This window comes from Rhinolophus ferrumequinum, chromosome 11 (genome assembly GCF_004115265.2).
Source record: "Rhinolophus ferrumequinum isolate MPI-CBG mRhiFer1 chromosome 11, mRhiFer1_v1.p, whole genome shotgun sequence".
Classification (NCBI taxonomy): Eukaryota; Metazoa; Chordata; class Mammalia; order Chiroptera; family Rhinolophidae; genus Rhinolophus; species Rhinolophus ferrumequinum.
Window position 1 is genome coordinate 47398665 of NC_046294.1, and position 12163 is coordinate 47410827.

The window sequence follows — 12163 nt, forward strand, 5'->3', positions numbered from 1 at the left end:
AACCATTAGAGGCTTTAGAAAGAGAAGTCATGTGATTATGGTTAAGGGATCATTCTGAAGGCTGCTATATTAAAAGTAGATTGTAGGGGAACAGTGAAAACAAATCAGTTAGAAAAGCTATTGCTCTATCTACACAAAAGATGATGGTGGCTTGGATAAGAATGGTGTTGTAGAGATGGTAAGAATGTCAGATTCTGGACCCAGTTTGAATATAGAACTGATGAATTTGCTGATGGATTGATTTGATGTGGATATGAAAGAGGGAAGTCTAGGGTGATTACTAAATTGCTTTATAAATATATTACTTTTGCAGAGGTAATACATGTATATAACAAAGTTCATGAAATACAAAAATAGTGTGTAACCAAAGTTCTCTTGTTTTTCTCCCCAGCCACCAGCTTGCCTCTAGAAACAAGCAAAAGTTAGATTTTTTTCGTAACCTTCTAGAAGGATACACACACAAATATAGAAATAAACACATATTTAAGTGGCATTTAACATTGTTTTCCATCTTGATATTCTGTGATTTAGTTTAGCTACATTTTTAAGTACTATTGTGTACTTCTGCTTGGTATGGTGATATAAAGAGAAAGCCTCTGTTCTCAGAAGTTTTGTCTAACAAGGTTAAAGTACACACGTAGACTCTTGAGTGTAATGTAGTATCTTCTAAAATAGAAGAAAGCTGTGGGCTCACAAAGGAAGATTATACACAGCCCAGCCAGGGTTCTTGGGGTCAGAATATATTGTAGGAATTAAAGTCTGAAGCAAGTCTGGAGTTAGATAAAGGAGGATAGAAAAAGAAACAGTATCCAGTTTGACTAGGATAATTTCGATATATAATCAGTATCATAAAACTATTGTAGTAACTGGATAATGTGAAGTTTGGGATTTTTTTCTCCATTTAATATTTCTTTTCTTTTTTCTGAAAGGTACAACTGGATTTGGAACAAATCCAGGTGGTCTCTTTGGCCAACAGAATCAGCAAACGACCAGCCTCTTCAGCAAACCATTTGCCCAGCCCATAACCACCCAGAACACTGGCTTTTCCTTTGGTAATACCAGCACACTAGGACAGCCGAGCACCAACACCATGGTAAGGAAACAGGCCCTTAGTTAACTCTAGGTCTTTGTACAGCTAAGTAATGAGGCTTCTAATCATATCAAACCAGCAAGTTCTATCTCTATTACATTTCTTAAGGATTGATGGTATGTAATAAAGGGAAGAAATAAAAATCTTTGAATAATTAAGACCTAGATTCCAGTCTAGGCTATCCTCTGTACTCATTGAGAGGCTATTGAGCAAGTCATTTATTTTTTCTGACCATATTTTCGTATCACTTAGAGCTGCTTAGTGTGCTAGAATTTGCTATTCTGAGGCTACACCTGGACTCAAGCCATTCTATAGAGTATAGGAGAAAATATTTATTTATAAATTACTGGCTATATTTCAGAATGTTCTTTCACCCTGTTCCCTTAAGCAGTCAGACAAAGAAGTTTAGTTTATTAAAATAAAAAAAGGGAGAACTAAAACTCAGCCATTATCGGATAACTGGTACTTCTGTGCAGAAAGTAAAAGAAAGTCCTTACATCATTAATAGTTTATTTCTAGGGAGTCTTTTAGGGAAGTATAAAATTAAAGGTTAATTTGAGATTTATTGATTAGAAATATTAGAATTTACCTGGTCTATCTCTAATTTTTGGTATGTTCAGAGTTTTAGAGATACTCTGCCTGATTAAATAGCAATTTACAGCTAGACCTAACAATCATCAAAATACTAGCAAACAGAATTCAGCAACATATAAAAAGGATTATATACCATAACCAAGTGGCATTTCATCCTAGGAAAGTTGGTTCAACATTTGACAATTAATATAATAAGCCACAGAAATAGAAAAAAGGACAAAAACCACATGATCACCTCCATGCAAAAAAAGTATGTGACACACTTTCATGATAAAAAAAACTCAACAAAGAATAAAACGGAACCCAGAATAGTCAAAACAGTTTTTAAAAACAAGAAAGCTGGAAGACTTACACTTCTTAATTTAAAAACTTACTATAAAGCAATAGTAATCATGACATTGTGGTACTGACATAAGGCTAGCCATATAGGTAATTGGAATAGATGTGATTGTCCAGAAATAAACCCTCACATTTACAGACAATTGATTTTCAATAAGAGTACAAAAATAATTCAATGGGGGAAGAATAATTTTTCAACAAATGGTGCTGGGACAACTGATTTTCCATGTGCAAAAGAATGAAATTGGACTCTTCACGCCATTGTGGACTATAAAAATTAACTCAAAATAAGTCAAATACTTAAAAGTAAGAGCTGAAATATAAAATTTGGAGGAAAAGGAGTTAGGCAATGGTTTCTTAGATATGACACCAAAAGCAAAAGAAAATAATAGATTCGGCTTTATCACACTTAAAAACTTTAGCAGGTCTAAGGGATACAATCAAGAAAGAAAAGAATACCTGCAAATGGGAGAAAATATTTGCAAGTCATATACTTTATAAAGGACTTTTATCCAGATATAAAGAACATTTATGATTCAATAACGAAACAATAACAATAAAAAATGGGCCAAAGACTTGAATAGACATGTCTCCTACAAGATGCACAAATGGCTAATAAGCACATGAAAAGATACTCATTATCCGTAGTCATCAGAGAAATGCATATCAAAACCACAAACAGATACCACTTCATATCTACTAGGAATGCTATAGACAAAAAGATAGACAGTAATAAGTGTTTTCAAGAATTTGGAGAAATTGGAACCCTCATACGTTACTGGTAGGAATATAAAATGGTGCAACACTTTGGAAAACAGTTTGGTGCTTCCTCAAAATGTTAAGCAGGGTTAGCATCTATACCATAAGTAAATACCAAGTTGCACACCTTGGTATTTCCCCAAGAGAAATGAAAACATAAAAGCTTGTACACAAATGATCATAATAGCATTTTCATAATAGCCAAAAGGTGGAAACAACCAAGATGTCCATTTGTGCTGAATGAATAAACAAATGTATATCCGTACAGTGGAATATTATTTAGCCATAAAATGGGATGAAGTACTGATACACACTACAACATGGATGGATCTTTTAAACATGCTAAGTGAAAGAAGCCACTCACCAAAGACTACATTTTGTATGATTCCATTATATGAAATGTTCAGAGTGGACAAATCCATGGAAACAGAAAGTAAATTAGTGGTTGGTTATCTAGGAATGGGAAGTGACTACTAATGGACCTGTGGTTTCTTTCTGGAGTGATAAAAATGTTCTGAATTTAGAACATTTAGAAAGTTAGGATAGTTGCACAACTCTGAACATACCAAAAACCACTGAATAGTCCACTTTAAATGGGTAAATTTATGGTCTGTGAATTATGTCTCAGTGAAGCTGTTTAAAAACACTACTTTGAATTCTCAGTTCAACAATAGTCTTATCAGTTCAGTATTTCTTTTTGTTAACTAATGCATAAAATATCTTCTTAAACATTGGATGATAGAGACTTATTTGAAATTAGTGTAGTTTCTCATGTTAAATTAAGAAGACTTTTTAACATTACATTCCTACCAGATTAATCTGATTCTTTTCAGCTGATTATCAACTATTTGATTCAAAGTCCATTTCCCACCTCAGTACTGATTAGTTCTTTTGACATACTCTGAAGATGAAGCACCTTATCATATCACTTTGCTGTCAGAGTTGCAACCCTGTTATCTCTTAGAGCAGAGTTAGTATAGTTGCTCAGGACCTGGGAACTCATTAGGCTTTGATGTAGATATGAATTTCTTGTACTTCCACTCAGGAGCTGTGACATATTGGGCAAATTTTTAACTCTTCTGAGCCTTATTTTCCTTTGGAAAATCGCTCTGCTTTTTAGGGTTTTGAACAAAAGAAATGTTCTATGTATTTAGCATGGTACCTGTCATTTAAACTTAAGAAAATGCCAATTATTATTCATCTAAGACTCTTAAAGAAAACTGACTCTTCTAGGATGTCTTTTAATCTAGATTACCTTTTGCAGGGTTTATTTGGAGTAACCCAAGCTTCACAGCCTGGCGGTCTTTTTGGGACAGCTACAAACACCAGTACTGGGACAGCATTTGGAACAGGAACAGGTCTCTTTGGGCAGACCAATACTGGATTTGGTGCTGTTACTTCGGTAGGTTTTCATAGTTGGTTGTAATACGAAGATGTGTCTAAATCTGTTAAAGGACTTCTAAGAAAGATTTGACTGTCTTTCAAATATCGTATTGGATACATTGTATGATACTGATGGTAACTAAAAGTTATTTGGTATAAAATAAAACAACTAGGTAACTCTTAATAGGTTAATTTTCAAATAGTAAGTTCTTTTTTAAACTCTGCCTCAGTACTTGTGTGTACTTTACTTCTGATAGCAAAGTACCACTCCAATTTGTTTGTTTAAATTGTTGAGTCTAAATTGAGATGCTTTCACGCTTAAATTCAGATAAGTTTTAACTTCTAGTTCTAACCTCTGTTTTGGGTGATAGGTTGGTATTTGAGAATTAAATATTTTGGTGTGGATCACAGTTGCTAAAATTGTTGGTGTTCTCACTGTTCTTATACTGCTGAAGGCTTACCTGAATTATTTTCCTTGCTAAGTCATTTAAGTAAACAATTACTATTTAGGAATATACTTGACCTAAAAACAACAGTAAATTCTATATTTCCACTTAAACTATATGAGAATCAGTATGAAACAGTCAATCTATACTATGTACCCATTATAAAAAGTTTTGAATATGCTGTTGTGGGTCGTTTAAAAAAAAAAATCTCCAAAACATGTAGTTCTGTTTTTATGGAGATTGAAATCTGTTATTTCTTAACTTTGTGTGGGCAGCTTATTGAAGTGAGAAAATTATTTAATGTTTCACCAAGTACTTATTTTTTAATAACAACTTCATTGAGACATAATCCACACGTCATGCAATTTACCCTTTTAAAGTCTACAATTCAGTGGTTTTTAGTATATTCGCAGCGTGTGTAACTATCACACCGTAGTCAATTTTAGAACATATTTATCACCCTAAAAAGAAACCTCATACTCAGTAGTACTCTTCGTTATTCCCAATTACCTCAGGCCTGCTTTCTGTCTACGGATTTACCTGATTTGGACATTTCATGTAAATGGAATCATATAATAATGTGGTTTCTGGGACTGATTTATTTCACTTAGCATAATGTTTTGAAGGTTCATTCATGTTGTAGCATGTTTAAATATTGTACTTTTCTGCTGGCATAATAAATGCACGATACATTTCTGTTACCAGGTAAAACATATTTGATTCCCTTGTAATTTTTTTTCTTTGCCTTACTGAAATCTTAACATTTGCTGAGGGGTCCCATTAAATTCTCAGGCTAAGAGCATTTTGTATTTATAAAGTTAATCTTGCTCAGATTAGTTTATTTTTTGGGTAGTCTTTATTTATCCTCCTGCCACTTCTCTCCCTTATCCCACACCTAATCTAGAATACCTGAGGTGACCTTTGTTTACTGTTTGGAGTGTATTTTTGTACTACTTAAAATTTTCCTGTATTCTGTTCTTTTTAGACCCTGTTTGGCAATAACAAGCTTACTACATTTGGAACCAGCACAACCAGTGCTCCTTCATTTGGTACAACCAGTGGCGGGCTCTTTGGTAACAAACCAACCCTGACTTTAGGAACCAATACAAACACTTCCAATTTTGGTACATATAAAAAGCAGGTTTGGCTCTCTTAAAGTTACACTGACTATACCACACATCATTCTCCTGATTCATATGATTGGGAATAATTTAAAATTTTCAGGTAAGCGGTGGCTTGATGTGAGGTACAAGAGGGAAAGGTTTAAAATTCATTGATGTAGGTTGAGATGCTTAGAAGAGATGTAAACTGCCTTTTCTCATTCCTGTTCTTTTGAATTCTCTACTTTGGATAAAATGGACCATTCACATGCAGCAGTACTTTGCAGAAAGTTGGTTCTCTAATGAGGATAGATTTTTTTTTTTCCCAAAATATCGAAACATCGTTTCTCACTAGTGGTTGAAAAACTATAAATGAAATGCATTTGGTTGAGATAACACATTGTGCTTGGCCAGATTTCAAACAGTGTAGTAGTGCGCTGGTCAGATTCTTTTTTTAATTGGTTTTCTTGTTTTTGTTTTTTGAGGTTTGATGATTCTTACTGAATGTTGAAGCCTTTCTTATTTGGAAGATTACTCAGGTTTTTTTTGTTTTTTTTAAAAAGATTTTATTGGGGAAGAGTGTGTACTTCCAGGACTTTTTCCAAGTCAAGTTGTTGTCCTTTCAGTCTTAGTTGTGGAGGGCGCAACTCAGCTCCAGGTCCAGTTGCCATTAGTTGCAGGGGCCGCAACCCACCATCCCTTGCTGGAGTCCAGGAGCTCAGCGGCAGATGCCGTGTTCAGTCTTAGTTAGAGGGGGCACAGCCCACCATCCCATGCGGGAATTGAACCGGCAACCTTGTTAAGAGCTTGTGCTCTAACCATCTGAGCCATTCGGCCACCCGTATAATTCTTTTTGGCCTATAATTCTTTTTGGTTGTACTCTATGAAGGAATGGTTTTGAGGCAGTGGACTTGGTTAGTATAGACACCTTTTTTTTTTTTTTTTTTTTTTTAAGGGGAACAGGACTTTATTGGGGAACAGTGTATACTTCCAGGACTTTTTCCAAGTCAAGTTGTTGTCCTCTCAATCATAGTTGTGGAGGGTGCAGTTCAGCTCCAGGTCCAGTTGCCGTAGTTAGATAAAGGGGGCACAGCCCACCATCCCTCCCTTGCGGGAGTTGAGGAGTCAAACCGGCAGCCTTGGGGTTGAGAGCCCGTGTTCCAACCAACTGAGTCATCCGGGAGCTCAGTGGCAGCCCAGTTCAAGGTGCCGTGTTCAATCTTAGTTGCAGGGGGCAGAGCCCACCATCCCTTGTGGGACCAGAGGAGAGAACCGGCAACGTTGTGGTTGAGAGCCCACTGTCCCATGTGGGAATCGAACCAGCAGCCTTCGGCGTTAGGAGCATGGAGCTCCAACCGCCTGCTCCAGTATAGATACCTTTTTGTGTGCTTGTTTTTTATCTATAAAGTTAAGGTGGGAAAGATACTTAAGCATTAAATCAATGTTTTTCAGCCTTTTCAAACATCATTTTCACTATTTCTCCAGGAGCCATTGTAGACTATTTTTTTCTTGTCTTCTCACTCCATGATGTTTTGATAGCACATAATATGCTATGTATCTGTTTATGTACCCTTTGGAGGGCCATAAATTATGGTTTATCTGTGATTTTTTTTTTTTTTTTTTTTTTTAGCTCCCTCAAAAAACCAGTTTATGTTCCCTTTGAAAATGCTTGTTTTTTTGTAGCACACTTCGTGTTCAGAATTAAATGTCATTTCCACGTGACAGCATGCTTGTATAGGCTATACTTGATAAAATATGCTGGACTTCTGAAATATATTTGATGTTATTCCATGATTGCAAATTTCTGATTTGTTTGGAGATTTTTGTTTGTTTTGTGAGTACGTTTATACTCATGTTCATTGATTTGAAAATGAATAGTCTCATCTTTTTCTGATGTACCTCACTAACTTACGTGCTGAATTTGAATTGTCCTTAATTTTTTTTTTTATCCCCCATGTTGACCTAGGTGCTTAGTAAAAGTTTGTTAAATGAATGAAAGAATGAATAAGTATGGCCGTGAGAAAAAGGATTCCCTTTAGTTATAAGTCAGGTATGATTGCAGGGTGGCAAGTTTTGTTCTACTCTTGGGTGAACTTATGATTCCATTATTACTTAAGGGATCCAGATCTAAGTAAGGCTTTCTTTGATGTTCCTGTTTTCTTGGGAAGCTGTCAACTTTGATTTTGTGGGCAGAGATTATCTTCTGATTTAGAAAAAAGCCATGTAACAAATCTGGAAATGGAATAAAGTTATACAAAGATTTGGAGCATCATTCTATCATTATTAGTTACACATTATCCAACATGGGATTGTGTTTCAATTTGATGGTGATTAATCCACAGAGTTAAAGGTTGGGATACCAGCTGCAGTTGGTGTTGCCAGATCCTTAAGTCATCAGCTCATTTTGTTGGTAAATAATTATTCCTGGCAGGACAAGGTTAAGATTAAGTCACTGTATGATAATGACTGAATTTCTGAATGAATGGAATAGTTTTGTTTTAGGAGAGAAATTACAGAGATTATGGCAGCACTTGTAAGCAACAATTTAAAGAGGTTGACCATCTTTGGGTATTGGTAAGATGGTGCTGAGTAATAAATCATGCTACATGGTTAAGTTCTTCCATGCTACATAGTTAAGGGACAGTTAAAGAGCTATTTGCATACATAAACATCTTTCTTTTTAAGCTGCTTTTTTGGGATATAAGAAAAGTCATATTATAATATTATAATATAATATTATAATAACATATAGCATATTAGTTTCAAGTGTATAACGATTCAATATTTGTATATATTGCGATATGATTGCAGTAAGTCTGGTTAATACCCATCACCATACATAGTTAACAAAAATTGCTTTTCTTTCTTTTTAAGGAGGACACAGCTCAAAGTGGCCCATGCAGGGATCGAACCGGCAACTTTGGTGTTAGTAGCAATGTGCTCTAACCAACTGAGCTAACCGGCTGCCCCCCCAAAATTTCTTTTCTTGTGATGAAAACTTTTACCTACTCTCTTAGCAACTTTCAAATATGCAATACAGTATTATAACTGTAGTCACTAGGATGTACATTAAATCCCCATGACTTATTTTTTAGCTAGAAGTTTGCACCTTTTGACCCCCTTTTACCTATTTGGCCTGTCCTCTGTCTTCTGCCTCTGGCAACCACTGATCTCTGTTTTTGGTATCTGTGAGCTCAAGTGTTTCTTTTTAAAGATTCCAGATACAAATGAGATCACGTGGTATTTGGCTTTCTCTGACTTATTTCACTTATAGTAACGCCCTCAAGTTTCATCTTGTTGCAGATGGCAAGATTTTTTTGTTATAGCTGAATTTTGTGTGTGTGTGTGTGTGTGAGTGTGTGTGTGTGTGTGTGTGAGTGTGACCCACATTTTCTTTATTCATCCATCAATGGACAGACACTTAGGTTGGTTCCATATCTTGGCTATTGCAAATAATGCTGCAGTGAACATGGGGGTGCATATACCTTTCTAGTTAAGTTTGTTTTCTTTGGATAAATACCCAGAAGTGGAATTGCTGGATCATATGGTAGTTCTACTTTTAAGTTTTTTAGGAACCTTCATACTGATTTCTATAGGGGCTGCGCCATACATTTCCACCAGCAGTGCACATGTGTTCCCTTTTCTCCACATCCTTGCCAACATTTGTTATTTCTTGTCTTTTTGATGACAGCCATTCTGACAGATGTGAGGTGATACTATGGTTTTGATTTGCATTTCTTGGATGATTAGTGAAGTTGATGAGCACCTTTTCATGTGCCTGTTGGCCATCTGTATGTCTGCTTTGGAAAAATGTCTATTCAGATTCTCTGCCCATTTTTAAATCAGATTGTTTGTTCTTTTGCTATTGAGTTGAATAAGTTCTTTATATATTTTGGATATTAACCTCTTATCAGATACATGATTTGCAAATATTTTTTCCCATTCAGTAGGTCACCTTTTCATTTTGTTGATGGTTTCTTTTGCTATGCAAAAGCTTTACAGTTTGATATGTAGTCCCACTTGATTATTTTTGCTTTTAATGTCAGATCCAAAAAACCATCTCCAAGACAGATGTCAAGGAGCTTACCACCTGTTTTTCTTGTAGGAGTTAGATGGTTTCAGGTTTTACATTGAAGGCCATTTTGAATTAATTTTTATGTATGGTTTTAAGGTAGTGAACCAGTTTGATTTCCTTTGCATGTGGCTGTCCAGTTTTCCCAACACCATTCATTGAAAAGACTTTTTTCCCCATTGTATACTCTTGTCTCCTTTGTTGTAAATTAATTGACTATTAATTAATTGTCCTTAATTTTAAAAACTGTTTTCGAAATAACAGTTGATAAACTTTTGTCAGTAAGAATCGGAGGAAGTGTGTGGTATAAACAGTGTAAGCTGGGACTTATTTCCCTCATGGGTTTGAGGTAGTTCAAAAATATTTTGTTTTCTGCTGTTTATGGGGATGGATGATCCTTTCTGGTTAAATTTTAACTCAAAAAGAAAAAGAATATCTCTAAGTACATTTTCTAGTTTTTTGTTGTAAATAGTTGATTGTGCTTGAGTAAGTAGTACTTCAGTTTTGTGGCACAGCTTTAGTACAATTGCAGAAAAGATTTAATGTATGAATTAAATATACTGAGATTGAGTCAGACTATTTGCTTGGATTTTTAAATAACATTAGAAATATGTTTTCAAATTTTAAATTCTTCAACTTTTTTTTGATCTTTTTCATTGAGATAATAATCCATATTTTGACAAGACAGTATAATATCCTTGGTGATACTGTCATATTAGGTTGGTGCAAAAGTAATTGCGGTTTTTGCAATTTAACCTTTTAAACTGCAATTACTTTTGCACCAACCTAATATTTTTCAAGATACTCTATTCTGTAAATCTTCTGTATTTGTTCCTCTCCATGATGACTATTCCCCCCATGATGCCTTTTAAAAAGACTTTTCACAAACAGGTTTTGCAGGCCAATGATTGATTATTGTGTTTTTTTTTACTCTCATCAAAAGAGATTAATGATATGTTGTTAATCCAAAAGGAGTACAAAAACTTTGTGCACATATCTGAACAAAAGAGAAATAATAACAGTAATGTAATGTGGATATCTTTGTGGGGAGATCTGTAGATTCAAGAGGAGAATCAGGATTTTTGTAGGTGATGGGTCATAGTGAAGGAGGATGGTTCGTTCAACTCCATCGTCTCTGATAGTGAAACAATTCAAGAAAAGTTATTCATAGATTATCTTCTCTTTTTAATATCAGCTAGCTGAGTCCTTGAGTGCTCCTATGAACTAACTATGATGCCATTAAAGCTCCTTGTGTGTGATTGGTCACATGTTGTTATTCATACAAGGTCCATTTGTTCAAAAGCTGCTATAGAGATTTTTATAGGTAATTTTCTCTTAGAACCTTTAGGTTCAATAAAGCATCTTTATTTGTTGATTGCTTATTTTTTAGTGAAAGATTGAGGAAATAAGTTTTTCTTCTAGTAATTATATGAAACGTAGGTTGGAGCCCTACAAAGGGAACATTTCCCAAGCTCAAGCACAATCACTTTGCTTTTTAATATTAGCTATTATCCTATACTGAATTGATGTTTCAAGTCTGAAATGTAATTAAGTAAATAGGAAAACTTTTAGGGTTTGTTTACAAGCATCAAATTTAAATTAAAAAATTAAATTAGCCTACACTTAGGATTTTTAAATATTAATAACTGAAAGGACATAAAACTTAGGGTTAAGCTGCTTTGTTTTAAATTCCCTTGTACAGGAAAGTGAGAGTTGTGATAAAGTACAGTCCACTCATTCTTTTGTCTTTTCAGGTTTCGGCACAAATACCAGTGGGAATAGTATTTTTGGAAGTAAACCAGGACCTGGGACTCTGGGAACTGGGCTTAGTGCAGGATTTGGAACAGGTAAGGAACTGTACCACAAGATTTAGGAAGTGATACCTCCTGGCTTTCTATTTGCTGGAACTTAAGACTTGTGTTTGATCATAAGCCTGGAAATAAGAGGTCTAAATTTTCATTTTCACAAATGGATTTATAAAACATTTCCAGCAGTTAGGCTTTACCAGGTATTAAAACATTGGCACATTTCTGTTAGAGGCTGTGTGTTCCCTTTCTACAAAATGTTTGTTCTCTGATAGTTCTGGTCTATCTGGGATTTTCAGTATTTAATGTGAGACTTGTTCGTGTGGTGAGATTATTAACTTTCAGTTCCCTTGTGTTACCTTTGTTGGTAGAGATTTGAGACTGAACTGTTTATCAAGTAAGCTTTATTACTCTAATAGAAAGAGCACATGCTGAAGTGATTAACAAATACTGAGTTTTTGCAAGGTGTCTCTACCTTGTAAGCCTTTTCACCTTGATATACAGATGAAATGTCACACCTTTGTCTCTATTCCTGCTATGGATAATTACTTTTCAGTGTCTTTGAAGACATTGAC

General features: G+C 35.0%; 1 protein-coding gene across 7 annotated transcripts in view; it reads left to right on the forward strand.

The window, feature by feature from the left end:
- Positions 1-12163, forward strand: part of NUP98 (nucleoporin 98 and 96 precursor) — a 93238-nt gene that overhangs the window by 17883 nt on the left and 63192 nt on the right. For 3 of the 7 annotated variants that reach the window (XM_033119748.1, XM_033119747.1, XM_033119751.1), the window contains exons 8-11: positions 930-1093; positions 4047-4184; positions 5597-5735; positions 11538-11630. In XM_033119748.1, the coding sequence (XP_032975639.1) occupies positions 930-1093; positions 4047-4184; positions 5597-5735; positions 11538-11630 (534 nt within the window). The remainder of the gene's footprint in view (positions 1-929; positions 1094-4046; positions 4185-5596; positions 5736-11537; positions 11631-12163) is intronic. The other 4 variants (XM_033119749.1, XM_033119752.1, XM_033119750.1 and 1 more) reach the window with 2 other exon arrangements.